The sequence below is a fragment of the Humulus lupulus genome, chromosome 2 (genome assembly GCF_963169125.1).
Source record: "Humulus lupulus chromosome 2, drHumLupu1.1, whole genome shotgun sequence".
NCBI classification, from domain to species: Eukaryota; Viridiplantae; Streptophyta; class Magnoliopsida; order Rosales; family Cannabaceae; genus Humulus; species Humulus lupulus.
Window position 1 is genome coordinate 47,940,759 of NC_084794.1, and position 22,209 is coordinate 47,962,967.

General features: G+C 40.6%; 1 protein-coding gene across 1 annotated transcript; it reads right to left on the minus strand.

Moving 5' to 3' along the window:
- Nucleotides 1–1,994: 1,994 nt before the first annotated feature.
- Nucleotides 1,995–2,588, minus strand: LOC133814216 (uncharacterized). Its single transcript, XM_062247208.1, has one exon. The coding sequence runs from the start codon at nt 2,586–2,588 to the stop codon at nt 1,995–1,997; it is 594 nt and encodes a 197-aa protein (XP_062103192.1).
- Nucleotides 2,589–22,209: the final 19,621 nt, after the last annotated feature.

Below are 22,209 nucleotides of genomic sequence, written 5' to 3' on the forward strand. Positions count from 1 at the left end.
CACTTAATTGAGATGAAACGAAGGTAGGTGCTAAGACGAGTCGTGACCCTGAAATATTGTTTGTCGTCTACCCAGAAGTAAGATGATTCACACCAATCGTCAAGAGCTTCGAGAAAAATGGTTGAAGATATGGGCGAGAGAAGAGAGGTTTCTATGAGGGTTTTGGTTTTTCGTATGGTTACTGAGTGAGACTGAAGACGGTTTTTCTGGGATTTATACCCAGAAAAACTTAGGAGGGAAGCAGCTTCCTCACGACCATCAGATTGCTTATCATGATAAGGTCACGAGGGTGATCCAATGGTCAGTGTTCAAAAGGCGTGGATTGCAATCATTGTATCTTTCGGAAAAGACACCTGGGTGTAGAGTGGACGTTTGGGATAGCGGAGTTGACCCCTAGTTAAATGCATGGATTGATGGGCCTAGCAATGGGGTGTTGACACATGGTCATGATTTTTAGAATGATGCCAGAGGAAAGCCTAAGCGTTTTTCCCACCACTTTTTCAAATCACTCCTCTTAATTTAAGTCTCCGCTGCTCGAGGGCGAGTAGAGACTTGGGGGAAAATGTTGTCCGTATTTTCACCTCCGACAAGTGGCAACTCGTAGTGACTAGCTCAAACCTTCATCGAAATCTTCAAGGTACGTTACCCTCGAGGCCTCTTTTTGGGACGAAGATCCTTCTAGATGAGGTCACGTGTCTTTGCAAGTAGGTGGGTCGTGGGTAACTTAAAGGTAGATTACCCTCCAAGGTTTGCCCTAAGATCTAGAGGCTCTCCAGGTGAAGCAACTATGACAATGACTTTATCCCCTTAATCGTCCCCCAGGTCCAAGGTTTTGGTTCTCGGACCTAAGATAGGCGCCAGGTGTCAGAAAATGCGAGTTTGCAGCATCAGAGGATCATCTAACACCCTTTTTGGGAAATCCGTCCACAATGTTGTTGAGTATATGACTCGACAATCCGCACTACCAGTATGTTGTGTCACATGGAGATACTTGCAACATGCCCTGAAAGTACTTGGGTCATGTTCCCCATGAAGCAGGTACCTTTTTGCAATGTGCCCTGCAGATCTTTCTTAGGTAGTGGTCTTTATTCAATGTAGCCTAATGCATTAAATTAGTATTAATTCCCCAATAATTGGAAAATGTGTATTAATTACAAATGATTATTATTAATGACCCCAGCCTCTATAAATAGGGGATGGGAGTCTCATTGTAAAGAGTTTAGCTTTTTAGAGCGAAAACACCTTGTACTCATAGCAATCTAAACGCTGCCTGAGAATACACCGTTGGAACTTGCCATAACACGGTTCCAATCCACTTAATACTAGAGACTCGTGGACTAGGGCTCTTTTATAGCCTGAACCACATAAAAACCCTTGTCTTCTTGCTGTTTATTTCTTTGATCTCTTGTTTTAAGGTCGATAGCGAAAAAGGCAGTCAACAAAAAGTATTTTATTGATAATACTAAAATAAATACAAAGTTGGTTACATTAATAAACATATTTCAAAATTCATTGATAATATGGTCGTAGATGTTCCCCATTCCAAGTTCGCAGGACCGATTCTCCATTTAATCTAGCCATATTATACACACTAGTTCAGATAATAGATTCAACTAAATAAGGTCCTTCTCAAGTTTTCCTGAGCACACCTGCCGTCGGATCTCGTGTGGCTAGAAATGCTTGTCTGAGTATAAAATCTCCCACTCCAAAATGCATGTCTTATACTCTCTTATTAAAGTATCTTATGGCACGTTGTTGGTACGCAAAATTTTTAATCTAAGAATCATCTCACTTTTCTTCAAGTAGGTCCAATGATTCTTTGAGTGTTAGCTAGTTTGAATCCTGTGCATATGTTTTTGTAAAGAACCTCCTAATCTATTATGGTTGTTGTGGTAGCTACAGTTGTTATGATTATTTCCATTCGGGGTCAGGGGTTTAGGCCTCTTGTCATTGCCACTGCTCTGTCCCTCCTGGGCCTTCCTCTTTTTACCCTCCTAGAAACCCTTGTTTCTATTTGCCACCCTTCTTTCTACACTATCCTTCCATATGCGTTCCTCCAAGTATTCCACATCAAGAGCCTTATCCAAAACCTTAGCGTAACTAACCATCTTAACATTAGTCAACTTGACATCTCTAGCAATCATGGACTTAAGTCCTTCCTTAAACCTCGCAACTCGCATGGCCTCAGTTGGTACTATTTTAGACGTGAACCTCGCCAACCTATCAAACTTATGAGCATAATCGGCAATAGAAAGGTTTCCTTGAAACAAGGTTACAACCTCATCCACCCTGGTTGCCAATACAACTGTAATGTAATACTTTTTGTTAAACGCTTGAATGAAATCTACCCAGGTCATAGTGTTTAGGTCACGAGTCTGCTTCACCATGTCCCACCATATCCTTGCATCCATTTTGAGTAGGTTAGCTACACATGAAATCCTTTGATGGTCATTCATCTCCATGTGGTCAAAGATAGCTTCTACCGACTTCACCCAATCTTCCGCCACCATATGGTCGGCATTCCCTTCGAAGCTAGGCGGGGCTTGCTTCCTAAAACGTTCATAGACTGGCTCAAAATCATAAGCCATTGGCAATGATGTAGGTGGTGGTATTGGAGGCTCATGTTGTACCAACGGTACTTGGGGTGCTTGGGGTACTTGTCTGGCTTGAGCCAATTCTTCGCCACTCTATCTTAATTATTCTCTCAATCTTGCTATCTATGCAGCTAAATCCACAACTGGTGCAGCTGGGGCTGCTAGTTAGGCTGGTAGCATTCTCAGGTCAGAGATTTATGTAGCATTTGGGTTTGCAAAGGTGCATCTTCCTTGGCATATTCCCTTTCCCCTGCTACCTCTTGTCAAGATTAAGAAATTATAAGGCACCAAAAGAAAATCATAAGAAAGGATGAATTGAATAATGTTTTGGTTACTTTAAGAGCTAGTCATACAGGTTCTCTTACATACTCATAACCATACAACATTTAGAGTTTGCACGAGAGAGAAAAGATAAAACTTTTAGCATCCAAAGTTTGCTCAAAAGTACCCCATAAATCAAACATCCAACAAAATTTCTAAATAAAACAATAAAAATCCATAAGTTTTCAAGATATCTTTAAGAAAGTCCTATTTTTTTAAATAGGACTTATTGATGGAAATTTGAGGGGGCTCTAGTCCTCGATCGTGGAATTTTCCCTTGAACTATAATCGAAGATGTTTTCCCAAATGTAGAAGTAGTCAGGGGCGCTCTAGTCCTCGATCGCGCCATTTCCCCTTCAATGTCGGGTATGATCTCGAAATGTTCCTCCATCTCCATCACCATTCTTAACTAGGACCACCTCTAAATGATTGGATTCATAATTGTCCACGAGGTCATAAATGGTGTAATTGATAGTATCAAAGTCCAAGTCATCCTGGACGACGTTGTGCCATGCTACAGTCAACTGAAGGAGGGCCTTGGGGTATATTGAAAATGATTCTCTAAGCACCCAATATTGTTCAATAGGCCAAAGCAGCACTCCTGTCTTCTTAATCATTCTCTGAATACGCTCACAAACTATAGCAGTCATCTTTAGTACGACGATCCTCCAATCTTTGTTATCCTCGTCGAGTTGCACTTACAACACGGTAAGGTGAGATTTTCCCGTCTTTAGCATGTATGTGGAGGGTCCTTGGAAACATGAATGACCTGGCTATGACACCATTTGTAAAGAACACCCTAATATATTACTTTATAAAATTTTTGCTCAACTAGCACGTATTAGAAAAATCCTATTTTACGGAAAAGTGGGGCCTTGATAAAACATGGTAGTTTGGGCACAATAGTTTTAAATGAAAATGTTGTGTCTTTTTACAGTATTTTGAAATAAAATAAAATAATAAGTCAAAATGACACAACTTGAAACATAAATGATAACATAAGTTCTTAATTATTCTTAGCGTTCATCTTGATTGTTATTAACTGATAGGACACCCCACGTCATACATGCCTAGACGTCAGAACCTCCCACATCACTGTGCGTACCAAGGAGAAACCTCGGCACGTCTGCCCTATGTGTTATGTCATATCCTTAGTAACTCAATTGTTGAGTTATGTTCAACACGCTAGCAACCAACAGGTTTTAAATACAACACACAAATAAGCATACAACAATTCATAACTTAATATAATAAATCATACTTTGCATAACACTTTAGATTACTATAACTTGTGCTTTCCATAACACTTTAACTTTTGCAACATAACAATTCATACCTTTCATAACATAATTCATAGAAAATTTTGGCTAACTTCCTTACCTCTAGTCCAAGCAAAAATAAGGTTCGAGGTACTTCACAACGAGCCTAGAATCACAACCAAAAGCTCATCTTAAAATCATGTAAGAATACATATGCCCAACATACATACCCCACGTCTGCATAGTCCATGCACACGTGGACAAGTTACACCATAAGTCTATTCATACAACAACGTCACGTAGAATCATAAAAGAATAATGTCGATTCTACTAAGTAATTCTCAATGATTTCAAATCAAGGACACTAGATTTAATTAACTAACATATATTTGAGCATAAAAGTAGACTTGCATGTAACATGCATACATGGGATGGTACTTAAAAGTAGCGTTGAAGTTGGAATTATTTGTTCCTTTATTTTCTTGTTAATTTCTCAAAATTCAGCATTGTCAATAATCAAACACCAATTGAGACCCTATGCTGAAACCTACATGATTAAACATCTCAAATCTCTTTTGCATTTTTACATGAATATTTAAGAGACAACATTAACATAAATAAGCCAAACCAAAACATAAGCCTTAGCATGTATCTATTAACATCCTTGCATACTTCAACATAAATCATTAGATTCTAATTGATCATGGAAACATAAACAGAAGATCTCATTAAACTCGTACATCATGTACTTACAAGGACACCCATCTCTATAGCAATTCATTTATAGGATCTACTCTCACAAAACCCACATGCATAACTCTTTTCATGTTTCTATGGATTTAAGAAAAAACAAAGGCATGGAGAACAATTATCTATCTACACATGTAAGAAGAAAATAATCAAGACAATAACCATCATTAAATCAATAGCACAAACAAGAATCAAAATAACAACAAACGACAATAAGGCTAGGGATCCACTATTTTCTTTGATAGAAATCAAAAGAACCCTCAAAGTTGATCAACTCTTTTCGCACCTATTTGAATTTCGAAATCACCAAAGAAGGAAAAGAGAAGAAGGATAGTGATGAGGAGGAAACTATTCTTAGGAAATCAAACAAAACAAAACAAATCTATACCTATAGAGATTTTCGAAACCCCTCCTCTTGTGTCCTCCTTCTCCTCCACAACTTCTCTCCTTCTCTCATTCTATCTTTCTTTCTCTCTCTATCTCATGAGCAATCTAATTCCCCATTGAAGAAGGGAGAAGCTCAAGAGAACATTTGTGTAGAGTAAGTTTCGATACCCCATTCGTCTTCCCTTCAATTTTCTTCTTCAAACCTGAAACCCTAAGGGTGTATTATACATGCATATGATATAATATCCATGCATGGCATTGATCTTGTGTTCTAGGGTTTAAGAGAATCTTGTACTAGTTGGATCTCAAAAATTGAGCACTTTGGTGATCAAGTAAAAGCAAGGTAAGAGATCTTGGAAGTTTGCATGTTTTTGTCCCTCATCTAAGCCTTTCTACTCTAACTCTTTCTAAAAAATCGATATGTGGGACATTAGGGCTCAGTTTGAGAGCATAGAGCACAAGGGGGAGTTTTGAGAAGCTAAGGAAAACACATCTCCAAGCTAGAACTATCAAAATGTAGAAATTTATGGTTGTTCTTTAGTTTTGTGATTGATGTTGGTAAATCTGGTTGTATAGGTTATTTTAATGATTTTTTGAGCTCATTTTATTCTTCAGGTTGAGATTGTATGATTTGATTATTTGCATGCATGCATGCATGTGGCTAGGGTTATGCTAGAAATGCTTGTTGTTGCTAAGTTTGTGTAAAAATGCATGCTGCCAAAACTCGTGGTCTAGCTTCCAATGGGTCAGATTGCACTCTACTACCTCTGTTTGAAAAATAAATTATGTAGTTGCATAGTTCTTTGTGAGTAATTGAGGATAATCTTTGGAAAATCATGAAAATTTATTTTTAAACCCAAGTTATGCACTTTTTGGCATTTTGATGTAAATTTGGAAAATTTCTCGGCAGCATGCACTGCCCAGATTTTTTTTACATTTGAATGGGTTTTCCTAATCTAAAAGCTATGACCTTTGGTAAGATGTTATTTTAGACATGTATAAGGGTCACTGTAAAATTTTAGTGGAAAATGTATTATAGTTTAGGAGAAACAAAATTTCAAAGGTTTCCCTATAATTTGGAAACAAAACTCCTGGACAAATTGCTTCAAATATTTGAATAGGTTTTATTACTCCAAAAATTAATAAATTTTTAAGAAAGCTAATTTATAAATCTATAAATACCGCTATAAAATTTCATAAAGAAATGGGCTATGGTGTAAGAGAAATAAATTTTTAAGTTACCTTAAAATTTGAGAAATACTTATGGGCAACAGGCACTGCCATATTGCCTTTAATATTTGAATGGGTTTTACCATTCCAAAAATTATGAAATTTTGAAAAGAATGAGATAAGATATTTTTAAGGACCCCTGTAAAAAATTAGAGAAAAATGTGACACGGTTTAAGAGAAATGATTTTTCTAATTTTACCTTAAATACTATAAAGTAGCAATTACGAACCTTAAGGAAAAGTGATTTTTGGGAGGTTGGTTATCTTAACCTAAAACAATAGTTGATGTGATTCAGAGGCAAGCGGCATCCTTGAAGAACCTAGAGATTCAAATGGGGCAGCTAGTTAATGAGCTAATGAATAGACCACAAGGCACCTTGCTTAGTGATACCAAAAATCCAAGGAGAGATGATAAGGAGCATTGCAAGGCGGTTACCTTGAGGAGTGGTAAAAATCTGGAGTTGAACGAGGATAATCCAAAGAACAGAAGCCAGCCCACTTCAATCCAAAGTAGAGTGGAAAAGGAAGAAAGAGTTGTGAGTTCAAAAATGTCAAATGTTGATCCTGAAGCAATTGATGCAGCATATCCTTAGCAAAATGCAACAGAGAAGCCTATGAGCATGCCACCTCCACCATTTCCTCAACGATCTCAACAAGCATAACCTTCGATCTCCATGTCCCATCTTTTATGTTTTGAGGGTGGTTACATGCCTAGGCTCAAGCAAACTGGAGGACAACAAGCATAGCCTTCGATCTCCATGTCCAGTAGTCAACAATCTGTGGATGTAGTCCATCTTTAGCAGGAAAATGAGCATCTTAAAATGTAGCAGCAATCCCATGAATAATTCATGCTCACCCAGAACCAATACATAATAAACCACAACCAATACATGATGAATTACATAAAGTGAATGCAAGGCATGGTACCGAGAATGAATTTCTTGCCCCCATTTCAGTACCCAACCCCACCAACATTTAATTTTGATGGTGTTTCAGCTAGCCAGGCATCTAATTTAGTCCACTAGGAAGACAACAACAATGATGAGAATGATCTTTGCCAGTAGATGTACTTTTATTTCATCTCATTAATTTGAAAGACAATTTGTTTTATTTTTTTTAGTACTTCTATATGTTTTAAAACATTTAATTAATTATGTTATACTAGTTTGTTAATTATATTTAAAAGACAACTATGTAATGCTTTATATAATATTAATCAAATTAATTTTCAATAATAAATTTTATAATAAAATTACCAATTGTTAAATATTTTTTTTTTTTTTGGAAAAACCTTTTTCCTGCGTTTTTTTTGCACCGGTAAAAGTTTCTAAACAATGCAACTAATTTTCGCGTGTGACTTTTTGCGCCAGAAAAAGTAAAGTCTTAAAATGTAAAAAAAAAAAAACTTTTGCCGGGGAACACGACGTGCCAGCAAAAATTATGTTTTCCTGGCAACTCCATCTCCTTCGAAAAAATCTAATATTGCATCTACGGTAAAAGGTTGTAATAGCGATCGCATTAAGGCAGTCCACTTTGCCGATGCAAAAATGTGCCAACAAAAGTAATATAACTTTTGCCGGCGACAATGGGCAATTTTGCTGGCAGAAAAAACCACCGGCAAACGTGCAATGCACGTTGGGAAGAACATCAAGGCGGAGGTTCGAGAAGCTATGGTAAGCTTTCTCTGTGAGAACCAGGACATCTTTGCTTTATCTCATGCAAACATGATGAGAATTGATCCCAACATCATCTTCAACACCTTGAATATAGACCTTAAGGGCAGAGGCCTTAAAGGCGGAGGTCGATAAGATCCTATGGAATAGGTTCATTCGGGAGGCCCAATACCCTAAGTGGTTGGCAAACCCACTATTGGTACCTAGGCCTAACTGAACTTGGAGGACCTGCATTGATTTTACTGACCTTAATAAGGCATGCCTAAAAGATTGTTTCCCCTGCCTAAGATAGATCAGATGGTGGATGCCACCTTCAGGTATGAGCTTCTAACTTTCATGGATGCTTATTCAGGATACAATCATATCTCCATGCATGTTTCTTACCAGGAGCATACCAGTTTTTGAAAAGATAAATGATGTCTTTTGTTTTGAAGAGTGATAGGCCATGTACCAAGATTAGTGAACAAGATGTTCGAGAACCAACTTGGTCAAAACATGGACGTGTATGTGGATGACATGGTGGTGAAATCTAAGAGAGCTGCAAACCATAGAAGGATTTGGCGGAAGCACTCTCAGTCCTCCATAAGCTTGGGATGTAGTTGAATCCCCAAAAGTGCACATTTAGGGTAGCCTTCGAGAAAATTTATGGGTTCATCGTGAGGGCCTGTGCAATTAAAGCAAACACCAAGTAGTTCAAAGCCTTGATAGAGATGTCGTCCCCAAGGAAACAGAAAGATATGCAAAGCCTGACTTGTTCGATAGTAGTTCTCAGTCGCTTGGTATCCAAGGCTACCGACAAATGCATTCCATTCTTCAACACCCTCTGAGGAGGTTAAAGATTTAAATGGATGGAGGTATGTGAGCAGGCTTTCCAGCAACTTAAAGCGCACATGGCGAACCCCCAAATATTGTCAAAGCCCGTAGACAGAGAACCCCGTCTTCTCTACATGGCTGTCTAAAAACACCATTAGTATAGCCCTGGTCCACGAGGAAGGTCATGTTTAACTTCTCTTCTATTATGTGAGTAAGAGACTCCTTGGGGAAGAGTCTAGATATTATCTCATGGAAAAACTAACATTTTGTTTGATAGTAGCTTCTCGAAAACTCAGGCCTTATTTTAAAACACATTCCATCAAAGTCCTCACCAACCAGCTTCTAAGGCAAGTCCTCCAAAAGTCGAAGTCCTCTGGGAGACTCCTTAAATGGGCAGCTAAACTTAGCAATTCAACATCACTTACCACCCAGGGACTGCAATAAGGGGCAAGTGTTGATGGACTTTATCGCAGACTGCACGGGAACCCACGAAATGCCCGAGGAGGTCTAGCTTGTTGGACAAATTTGGAAGCTATTCATGGATAGGTCCTCTAATAAGAATAAGGTCAGAGGAAGTAAGATCTTTGTGTCCCCCAAGGGACATAGGGTTCACAGTGCCCTAAGATTTGGATTTGACACCTCAAATAATGAAGCTGAGAATGAAGCCTTGATAACAAACTGCGAGTTTCCCTAGAGCTTAAGGCTGAGGGACTCGAGCTATACAGAAATTCTCAGCTGATTATGAACCAAGTGCTCAAAGAGTACCAGGCTTGAGGAACCAAGATGGATCCTTACTTGGCCAAGACCCAAGAGATGCTATACAACTTAAAAGGTTTATTGTTCAACAAGTTCCACATGAGAAAAATTCCAATGCTAATTTTCTAGCTAAGCTGGCTACCGCTAAGGATGTGGAGATGCTCAATGTAATCCCGATTGAATACTTTGCTTCTCCAAGGATCACAAAACCCAAGGAAGTTGAAATGGTCCAGCCCCTTGATGGTTGGATGGATCCCATAGTAAAGTACCTTGTCTATAGAGAACTACCACTGGACAAGAAAGTGGCTCGGAAGCTACTTTACCAGGGTCCTCGATATGTAGTCGTGGACCGTAAGTTGTATAGGCGAGGATATCCATTGCCAATACTCTGATGTGTGTCCGAGCAGGAAGACAAGTTCAACCTCCAAGAAGTGTATGAAGGCTTCGATGGTGACCACGTTGGGGGGCAAAGCCTTGCCAAGAAAATTCTAAGACAAGGATACTTTTGGCCTACAATGACTAGTGATTCGATGGATTATGTCAAGAAATGCGACAAATGCCAATGTTACGCCAACATCCCCTGACAACCCAACCTATTCCCTAAGCAAAGGAAGAAGTAAAGTTCCACTCTTCCGTAACCCTAGCTTTGATTTCAGACAAGGCTGTAGATTGATGAGGAAGAAGAGAATTCTATAACTAGCCCTACTATCTTTTGATCGTGACTAAATAAGCTCACTCAAACAAAAATTCCCTAGCCCTTTGCAGTTTGGGGTATTGACCTAATTGGTTCCTTGCCCACGAGAAAGGGAGGAGTAAAGTACGCGATTGTGGAATTCGACGACTTCATGAAGTGGGCAGAGGTCGAACCTCTTGCTAAGATCACCTCCAAAAAGGTGTTGGACTTCGTCAACAAAATCATTGTTTGTCGCTACAGGCTTCTGAGGAAGATAGTTTCCAACAATGGCCTACAATTCGACAGTGAGTTGTTTACCGACTTTTGTGAAAGGCATGAGTCATGAAGAGTTTCTCCTCCGTAGCCCATCCTCAAGTAAACAGACAAGTGGAAGCAGTGAATAAGACGCTTAAAGCCACTTTGAAGAGAAGGTTGGAATAGGTAAAAGTCGCTTGGCTTGAGGAGCTGCCTAAACTGTGATGGAGTTATGGTACCACTGCTAGGACATCCAATGGCCATTAGCCATTCTCCATGGCCTGCAGATTTAAAGCCTTGCTCCCAGTTGAGGCTGCAGTATAAGTCACTTATGTCCCGACCACGAACCACGTTTTACTTCAAGAATCATTGGACCTTTTTGAGGAGATCCTAGAAGCTTCACATCTACGTGTAGCTTCTTACCAACAAAAAGTGGCCAAGTACTTCAATTCTAAAATGAAGGACATGAAATTTGAGGTCTGGGATTTGGTGTTGTGAAGAGTTTTCCTGGCAACCCGAATCCCAAGTGTTACACTGTTGGGCCATAACTAGGAATGTCCATACCAAGTTGAGAGCATTGTGTGTCCTAGAACATTCATCGTGCTCGACTAAATGGGGAGTTGGTACCCTATGCCTGGATTTCTTAGCACCTTCACCGGTGTTACCAGTGATGCAAACAGTTTATGTATTTTCTAAATTTTATGAATCATATTTAGGCTACTGGTAGTTAATGGAAATCATGTATGTAAGACACGATAGAAGAAATTTAGAGAATTTGCTTGTACTTTTATGTTTTTATTTATATACGTTTTACTACCAAGGTAGTTCTAGCTTGCTGACCTGGACAAGTGAATGCAAACTAGTCTCCGATCACTTGGGGCATAAGTTGGAGTCACCCTATGAGATATCTGCCACAAAGAATGACCTAGGGAACTCAATTTAAGGATCTTATTATGGGTGCCTTAGAGTTATCCTAGTGTCATAAAGCTTACGAGAGTTCCTGAGAAGCACAACCTAGGGAACTCAGTTAGAGGAGCCTATAAAAGAACCCTAGAGTAAACCTAGTGTCACAAGGCTTCCAGAAAAAAAACATAAATCACCTAAAACGGAGAACTCAAAGTACTTCCAAACGACTAAGCACTCGCGAAGCAATACAAAGTTCCCGACTTCCAAAGTGGTAAAAGGTCTCGAGGACCTGAGTTGCCTAAACTCGGGCACAAGCCTTAAGTTACGTAAACTTAAGAGAAAAAGACCCTAGTTGCCTAGAGTTTCGCACGAATCTTGAGTTGCCTAAACTTAAGTAAAAAAGACCTGAGTCCCCTAGACTTGAGTACAAGTCTCTAGTTTGCTAAACTTGGACACAAAAGACCTAAGTCTCCTAGGCTGGGCACACAAAATAAAGAACTCAATGTTACTTCCCAAGGACCAAGCACCTGCGAAGAAACACTAAGTTCCTGAGAGCCAAAATTATTGTGGGCTCTCCAGACCAGAGTTGCCAAGACTTAGGAACACGTCTCAAGTTGTACAAACTTAAATGCACAAAACCTAAGACTCGTAGACTTGGGCTCATGTATAGTGGATAAAACAAGTTAGAATAGATTGATTTTTTTTGTGATGCTATATTATGTTTAAAATTTGAGAAAGAATTGAGCATTTTTAAGTCCAATTTGCAATATTACTAAACAATGTATGAAGAATGTGTTAAGTAAAAGGTAAAGAAGGCAAATAAATAGAGAAAAAGAGTCATCCATAAAGAAAGGGAACATTTACAGGTGTGCTCGAGGGCGTGAGCATTAAATTGTTTATACCCAATGAAAGTGGCTCAAAGGCCTGTTTATAAAAAAAAATTCATACTAGAGGAAAAAGACCTATTTCGTCCCTGGAGGAACCTGAGTGATGAAGTCAATGATGAGGTCAGCCACGAGAGCTCTGCCAGCTTCCTTGGCTGCAGCAGCAACTTTAGTAGCCCAGAGGCATTCCTTGAAGAGAAATCAAGTGTTCTCAGCCTACCCAGCGAAAGTTAGGTCCATGTTCCTATTTTTGACCCAGGCCATGAAGAAGGCATCCTAAACCATGGTGTTAGTTTCCTTTTCCAGCACCTTCAATTTCTTTCGAAGGGACTCCACCTCCCGAGAAGCCTTAAGCTCAGTCTGCTTCTCATGCTCCTCTACAGCCTGAACCTTGTTAGCTCCCTGAGTGGCCTTGCCACAAGCCTTGGCTGTATCCTCCGCAAGTTGGGACTACTTGAGCTCATAGAAGCTACGGCTTTTGTAGTCTCTTGCCGAGCTCAGTCAACTTCCTCCCTGGAATTACAGGCCTCGTCCTAGGCCTATAGGGCCTTGTCTATAGTAGCCTTGGCCTCCACCTGGGCCTTCTCTACGGTAATCGTGGCCTGCTCGGCGGCCTTGGTCACTGAATTCTCCAATGCCCGAGAGTGGGCCATTTCCTCCTCTAGGGATGCCTGCAAGCGGACTAGCTCCTCGTGGTGTGCACATACCTTAGCTTTCAAGGCAGCGCACTTATCCTAGGACCTCTTAAGTTCGTAGGATTTCTCCATCATAATATCCCAAGTCATTGCACTAATATAGACGAATGAAGAAGTACAAACAAGTTAGTCAATGAAAATGATCGCAACACAAAATGACTTGTGACTATGAAAGAAACTTACCCTTACAATGGCGTATTAGAGGGTGGAGACGAGGGAAGCTCATTGTCTTTACATGGTTGGACAAAGCTCCAGGCGGTCAACTCGCACATTGTGGAGCTAACCCATGAAGAAGCTCCGCTACAAGCGGAGCCACGACCTCGCCGAGCTTCGCAGAAAAGAAACTTTTTAGCTACCTTGTAATGCCCCAAATTACCTAATAAGGTTTAGGACCTTGATTAGGAGGCCGGGAGGGCCATAATTGATTTATTATAGTATTTAATGATTATATGCATGTTTACGTGAATTATATTATTATATGATGGTGGATGCATGCATATGGGAGAATTTATTATTGTGACGGTATTTTGGTAATTTGGTCACTGTGGGCGTAATTGTATATTTTGGGTGCATGATTGTGATTAATTAGTATAGCCACATTATAAGGTGGATTGGTTCGAGCTTATCGACATGAGACGATCATCGGGTGTAAGTGTTCGGTCTAGTCATAACGGGATTAAGTTCAGGGCTTCGGGGTAAGTCTCAGGGTGAATTTAATGACCAGGGCATTACCGGGAATTAAAGAGTAATGGGATATGGATTATTGGTGTTTGGGAATATTGAGAATAGTGGGAATTGGAGAGCGTTAATTATAATTAACAAGATAGGTGCGAAAGGACGGTTTTGCCCTTGGTGGCAGCTAAGGTTTTATTTTAGACCTAAGGGTATTTAGGTCTTTTTACACTAAGAGATATATATCAGCCATTAAGGCTATAGAAGAGTAATGAAAAAAAAAACAGAGTTTCTTTTCCTTCTCTCCCGATAGATTTTCTTCCACTTTTCTCTTTGGATTTTCAAGCTCAGTTTGAGGAATTAAGCCAAGGAACCAAGCTTAGCCAAGCTAGGGTTGTGCTCCACCATTGAAGAGGGTGTGTTGCCAAGATTAAGGTGAGTTTCTAGCCACTAGAGCTCTTGTTTTTTTGCTCTGTTTTCGAAGTTAAGTTTCAGCTGGTTTTTGGGTTGGAAACTTGGGAATTGGTTGGAGTTTTAGCTAGGGTTCTTGGAGTTGTTGTCCCTAGGACATGTGGAGATGGTATTTGGGTTCATTTGGGAGTTAATTTGATGTTTGGAAGCTTTTAGATTGGGTTAGAAATGGTAGAATCGAAAGAAGGAAAATCTGGGAATTGGCTGGCTGAAGGTAGCGCTACAGCGCCCAGTGCAGGGCGCTACAGCGCTACCTGCAGGGAGGTTGGGTGGTTTGTGGTTCTTCCTTGAGCGCTGGGGCGCTAGAAGGGCAGCGCTGTAGCGCTGTCCTGTTCCTTTAGAACCCTGTTTTGGGTGTTTTTAAGGGCTTTTGGCTTGGGGTTTCAATCCTTAAGGCCCGGGATCGAATCTACTCACTGTGAGGGCATGTTTCGAGGTCCCGAGAGTGGGGTTTGGGTTAAGACCCCATCTTTGGTAATTTTCATTAATTGGAGATCGTTTTGGTTATGGCTAGGTGACCGTCAAAGGATTAAGGATCGATCGTTCTCAAGGGTCGTTCTTGTTTTAGCTTCTACTCGAACCGGAGGTAAGAAAACTGCACCCTGTGTATGTGTGACATGCATGGCTATTATGATGCATGTTGGTTGATTATTGAGTATGACATGCGTGGTTATTATTGATGCATGTCGGTTGATTATTATGTATGACATGCATGGCTATTCTTGATGCAAGATGGTTGACTATTAAACGTGACATGCATGGCTGTTATTGGTGCAAATTGGATTGCTGGATATATTGCATATGATGCATGAGAAACATGTGATTAGGACATGCTTTGTATACTGGGTATGATATTGTTCAGAGCTTGAGCCTATGTGGTTGTGCATGGTCCTAATTGTACTGGTATCTGTTTAGTAAGCATGCTAAATACCTTGTTTATGGATATTGAACATGTGGTATACGATTGGTGGCATGACTTGCTTGTATATGGCACTGACTAATCAGGGACCGACTCTAAAGTCGAAAATCACGCATTGAATGGCTCGATGGCATTAATGTTAGACCGACCCTAGGGTCGAAGAACTTATAAGCGCTTGCCTGGTCTACGACCAAATGACTATAGCCAAGGTATATGACCCCGGTGACTGTTTGTCACATGGCTAAGGGACGTTGTCCATAGTTTCGACTCTAGAGTCGTGAGGAAGGTTATGTTGGTGACTAATCACCATGCACTTGTCCTAATCAAACTTATGAAAGGATCATTTATCAGTTAAGCCCTGGTGACCCTATTTTTACATGGCTAGAGGGAGCGATGCTCATTATTGTGACTTTTGGCTACTGACACCTATCTGTATGGACCGTTGGTCCTGAATGGCTATTACAATTACTGATGATATTATATCATGTTATCAATTGGTATTATACCATGTTACCTGTTGATATTATATCATGTTATCTGTTGGTATTATACCATGTTATCTGATGATATTACGTCATATTATCTGTTGATATTATATCATGTCGGATTGTGTTTTCTTGCTGGGCTTCGGCTCACGGGTGCTACGTGGTGCAGGTAAAGGCAAGAGGAAGCTAGACCATCCTTGAGTTGGAGAGCCTAGGTGAGGACGTGTACATATGCAGCTGCTCGTCCGCCACGGCTGAGGTTTAAAGTGGAACTAGGGTGGAACCCTGTTTTGCCGCTTAGAACGGCCTGTTGTAAATATTTTCTGTAATAAACTATGAAATTATATTTTTGGGATCCCAATGTATATATTAAACTTTCTAGTGAAACGTTACCTCTTAACCAAAATGTTTAATCCCTAAACCGCTAATCATACTCAGTTCACGATTTTGGCCAAATGACTCGGTTAGCGTGTTTAGCACTGTTTACAAGGCACACCGTAACGGTCCCTGGAGTTTGGGGTGTTACAACTTGGTATCAGAGCGAGCCAAGGTTTATGGTTCCTGAAAACAAGCTGGGCATGTACACTCATCACTGAAGATAGCTTCACTCAAGGAATGGTAACTATTTCTGTAGCTATGTGCATAGCTGTTTGAATAAAATGTGAATGCTTTACCTGTGCATTTTAATAGGGAGCATGAGATTCTGATAGAGCCTGGCTCTTGACTATATGATTATATGCTCCGTGAATATATATATATATATGTATATATGACTGTGATCATATGATTTCCTGCTCCATGAATGTATATATGATTGTGTATTGCATGCCGGGATTAGAAGCATGGTTTGAGTATTGGAAGAGCAGGGATTATGAGTAAAGTATGAATGCCATGGGCATGTTTGTAGCACTGCAAGTGGATTGTGGTTGTGGTGTGGTAAGATTTATCCCGTGGGGGAAAGCCCTTGATATGGTTATTGTGACTAATAGGTCAAGTTATTGACTGCAGATTGAATCAGCAGGTTTTCCAAGGCAGATTATGAGGCCTGGTGATAGTTATACAGGGGCTGGGAGTTATAGCCAGGGTATCAGTTCTTCGTCTGCATCTCTGAATGTTCAGCAGACACTTACAGACTTGCAATTAAGATTGCAGAGGCAGGAGGAGGAGATCAGGTATATGAAGCAACAGCGGAGTCTGTTGGGGAGTACCTATTCCTTTGTTGTGCCAGGGCTGGCATCAGTTTCAGCTCAGCCTAGGGTTGAGAACAGATGGGAATTTCTCTGTGGAAGATTCCTGAAGTTTTATCCTCCAATCTTTGAGGGAGGCCTAGATCCATTCAGAGCTGAGCAATGGATGGGCATGATCAGCTCCATATTTGATAGTATGGGACTGGTGGGTCACGATACGGTGATCTGTGCTACATGTGTACTGCGGGATGATGCCCGGACATGGTGGGAGGTAGTATCCCAGACACGAGACACAGCTATGATGGACTGGAAAGAATTTAGGCAGCTGTTTAATGAGAAGTATTATTGTGACGCAGCTAAGACTGCCAAGATGAATGAGTTTCTGAATCTTGTTCAGGGTAATGCGTCAGTGACCAAGTATGTTACTAAATTTGATGAGTTGGCCAGGTTTGCCTTAGACATGGTACCCACGGATGTGGTTCGGAAGGAGAGATTTACTCAGGGGTTGAATCCTGGAATAGCTCAGGGCATTAGAGTTGCCCCAGTGTGTGAAGTCTCTACCTATGCTCAGGTGGTTGAGGAGGCTTTTGCTGTTGAGAGAATAATAGTTGGGCAGCAGAGTGCTGGAGGGCATGGAGCCCAGATAGTGGTACCTCCACTTATTGGAACAAGTAAGAAAGAAAGCTGGAAGACTCGTCCAAAGTGCACTCGATGCAAGAGGCATCTTCTGGGAGAATGCCGAGCAAAGGCATGTTTCTTATGTAGGATGGTTAGGCATCTTAAGAAGGATTGCCCGAGTCTAAGAGAGCGTAAGCAAAGGGGGATAGGCAGCTCGATTCCAACTCGAGTGTTTATTCCAGGGCAATCAGAGTCTGAGACCGAGACTAGCTCCTCGGGGATGACTAGTCAGTTTTCTAGTCCCGAGTTTTGAGTTATGCTGTTTGGCTTTGGCGCCATGTTGTTCTTTTGTTGGTATGTGTATAGAGAAGGGTATATGGATGGTATATGTGGATCACACAGTTATGTTGTGATGGGAAAAGTAGTACGGTATTGGCAACTTAAGAGATAAGTTGAGTTATGTCAAGGACTCATCGTTGGTTCCATAAGTTGGTTATGGTTATCCAGGGTGTGGATCGGTTAAGTACTTGTGGGACAACTTTAAATGTCAAGGGAAGTGTAGTAATTCTTGAGCTTATGAGCAGAGAGTCTTGTGACAATTGGCACTGTGCATGGATTTGATATGTTTATGATACCGGATGTGAGAGCTGGAGTTTGTGCAGGGAGGTGCATGGAACTCTTAGCCAGTGTGGTAGATACCACTTAGATTGTACCGGTGAGCTCAGGACAGACTGGATTAGTCTGTGGGTTTTTAAATGTGTTTCTAGGCGGTCTGCAGGCTTTCTTTTTATTAAAAGAAGATTAGAATGGTGATTAGTTTGGCACCAGAGATGGAATCAGGTGTAAGCACTGTTTCGAGTGGCAATGGGGTTATAAGAGTTAAAGAGTTAGTTGTGAGTAACATGGAATCTTTTAAGGTGGATCTTGGATCTGGTTAAGACCAGTTAGAGATCAAAGTGAGAAAATCAAGTAAAGGGTTGTGTTGGTATCAGGTTAGAGCACTGCGAGTGCTGAACATATCTTGAGAATTGTTTGATGCTAAGTGTTTGTGAATAAGATGTATAGCGCATTCAAGGGTAAACTTCAATGGGATTTATGATCGTCTTGGACGATGGTATAGTGGTGTTTTCTCTGCGGAGAATTGTCAAGAGTGAAGAGTGCCTTGGGGACAGGAGTGTCCATGGATAGTAAAGATATTTCAGGTGCCTTGGGGAGAAAGTGCTGGGTCTTTATAGACCAGGGTCAGTTTGAGGATTGTTATGGCATCCTAGTAATAGAGAAAAGTGATTGTCTATGCAACATGTTGATTAAAGAAATCTGACCAGGACTGAGTATGGTTTCTGATGGGCCAAGTGGCCAGTTTATTGTTTGAGATTATTATCTCAAGAAAGATAAAAGGAAAGATGATTAAGTGAGCCACAGATGAGCAAGGTTGAATGGAAAGCTTTAGCTAGATTAGCTAAAGGTGGTATAGTGGCAGACATGAATTTATGGTAATATAGAGATCGGACTTGGGATCCGATGGACATCGTGATTAACTGAGAGATTCTAGATGAATCTCATGCTATCCTTTTATTTGTTTCATTCAGGCATCATGGAAGGGTAACATGATATGGAAATTTTATGGTGATGGCCTGAGATGAAGAGGCATATATCGAGGCATGTGTGAAATGCTCTTAACCTGTTAGCAGGTCGAGGCAGAATAACAGGAAACAGCAAGGCCATTATAGCCTTTGGGTATTTCATAGTGGGAATAGGTGAGCATCGCGATGAGTTTCGAGGTGGGATTCCCAGGTTGAAGGATCGGTGTGAAATGGGTATTTAGTCATTGTGGACTAGTAGTCCAAATGAGTTTATTACACCAGTAAGGATAGGTGAATGGTACAGCTGACCAACATTTGAGTCTCCTTATGAGAAGGATAGTGAGCCTTCATGAACTCAAGGTCTATCTTATCAGATGAAGACTTTATTGTGACTTCCAGGTTTTGGAAGGGTTAGGAAGGCGATGAGTATATAAATGGAACTCAGTATAGTTTATTACTCTCAGACTGGTGGTAAATCAGAGAGAGAGGGTTATCCAATTATTATTGGAGGAACATCTTAAAAGATGAATGAGGAAATGTATATATATCTGAATCCTGAGGTGGTTCAGGGAAGTTATGAGATTGCTGGAGCTTGAATTTTGGTTGCTCATTTCTCATAATAGATGGAAAAGAGTTATTGAACTGGAAAGTAGGAATGTGGAATTCCAAGTGGGAGAATGTATCTTCTCTAAGGTATCACTACGGGAAAAGAGGTGAGGAATTAAGATAAGTTAAGTCCTAGTCTGTTTCAGCAGCTAGATCCTGATTGGATCTGAACAGGGTGACTCTGAATAAGCTTTACTTTTGGCACTGACAGTTGTATACAGTGAGTTCGGTGCTTCCATGCAGTGGGCATGGGCCGAAGGATCCTATGAGTTGAGTTGTGAGGATCCGAAGGTTAGGTTAAGTATTCCGGTAAGGAATAGCCAATTCAGATTGTGACATAAGTAATGAGGTTCTATTGAGCAGAATGTACCTTGGGTTAAGGTAAGGCTATTGAAATAGTGGGGTCAAGGAAATGACTTAAGGAAATTTATATCCAGTGAGTGGAACTCCGGTTCCGAACTGTTGAGTAAATTTCGAGGACGAAATTTCTATAAGGAAGGGATAGTTGTAATGCCCCAAATTTCCTAATAAGGTTTAGGACCTTCATTAGGAGGCTGAGAGGGCCATAATTGATTTATTATAGTATTTAATGATTATATGCATGTTTACGTGAATTATATTATTATATGATGGTGGATGCATGCATATGGGAGAATTTATTATTGTGAGGGTATTTTGGTAATTTGGCCACTGTGGGCGTAATTGTATATTTTGGGTGCATGATTGTGATTAATTAGTATAGCCACATTATAAGGTGGATTGGTTCGAGCTTATCGACATGAGACGATCATCGGGTGTAAGTGTTCGGTCTAGTCATAACGAGATTAAGTTCGGGGCTCGGGGTGAGTCTCGGGGTGAATTTAATGACTAGGGCATTACCGGGAATTAAAGGGTAATGGGATATGGATTATTGGTGTTTGGGAATATTGAGAATAGTGGGAATTGGAGAGCGTTAATTATAATTAACGAGATAGGTGCGAAAGGACGGTTTTGCCCTTGGTGGCTGCTAAGGTTTTATTTTAGACCTAAGGGTATTTAGGTCTTTTTACACTAAGAGATATATATCAGCCATTAAGGCTATAGAAGAGTAATGAAAAAAAAAACAGAGTTTCTTTTCCTTCTCTCCCGATAGATTTTCTTCCACTTTTCTCTTTGGATTTTCAAGCTCAGTTTGAGGAATTAAGCCAAGGAACCAAGCTTAGCCAAGCTAGGGTTGTGCTCCACCATTGAAGAGGGTGTGTTGCCAAGATTAAGGTGAGTTTCTAGCCACTAGAACTCTTGTTTTTTTGCTCTGTTTTCTAAGTTAAGTTTCAGTTGGTTTTTGGGTTGGAAACTTCGGAATTGGTTGGAGTTTTAGCTAGGGTTCTTGGGGTTGTGGTCCCTAGGACATGTGGATATGGTATTTGGGTTCATTTGGGAGTTAATTTGATGTTTGGAAGCTTTTGGATTGGGTTAGAAATGGTAGAATCGAAAGAAGGAAAATCTAGGAATTGGCTGGCTAAAGGTAGCGCTACAACGCTACCTACAGGGAGGTTGGGCGGTTTGTGGTTCTGCCTTGAGCGCTGAGGCGCTAGAAGGGCAGCGCTGTAGCACTATCCTGTTCCTTCAGAACCCTGTTTTGGGTGTTTTTAAGGGCTTTTGGCTTGGGGTTTCAATCCTTAAGGCCGGGGATTGAATCTACTCACTGTGAGGGCATGTTTCGAGGTCCTGAGAGTGGGGTTTGGGTTAAGACCCTATCTTTGGTAATTTTCATTAATTGGAGATCTTTTTGGTTATGGCTAGGTGACCGTCAAAGGATTAAGGATCGATCGTTCTCAAGGGTCGTTCTTGTTTTAGCTTCTACTCGAACCGGAGGTAAGAAAACTACACCCTGTGTATGTGTGACATGCATTGCTATTATGATGCATGTTGGTTGATTATTGAGTATGACATGCGTTGTTATTATTGATGCATGTCGGTTTATTATTATGTATGACATGCATGGTTATTCTTGATGCAAGATGGTTGACTATTAAACGTGACATGCATGGCTGTTATTGGTGCAAATTGGATTGCTAGATATATTGCATATGATGCATGAGAAACATGTGATTAGGACATGCTTTGTATACTGGGTATGATATTGTTCAGAGCTTGAGCCTCTGTGGTTGTGCATGGTCCTAATTGTACTGGTATCTGTTTAGTAAGCATGCTAAATACCTTGTTTATGGATATTGAACATGTGGTATACGATTGGTGGCATGACTTGCTTGTATATGGCACTGACTAATCAGGGACCGACTCTAAAGTTGAGAATCACGCATAGAATGGCTCTATGGCATTAATGTTAGACCGACCCTTGGGTCGAAGAACTTATAAGTGCTTGCCTGGTCTACGACCAGATGACTATAGCCAAGGTATATGGCCCCGGTGACCGTTTGTCACATGGCTAAGAGACGTTGTCCATAGTTTCGATTCTAGAGTCGTGAGGAAG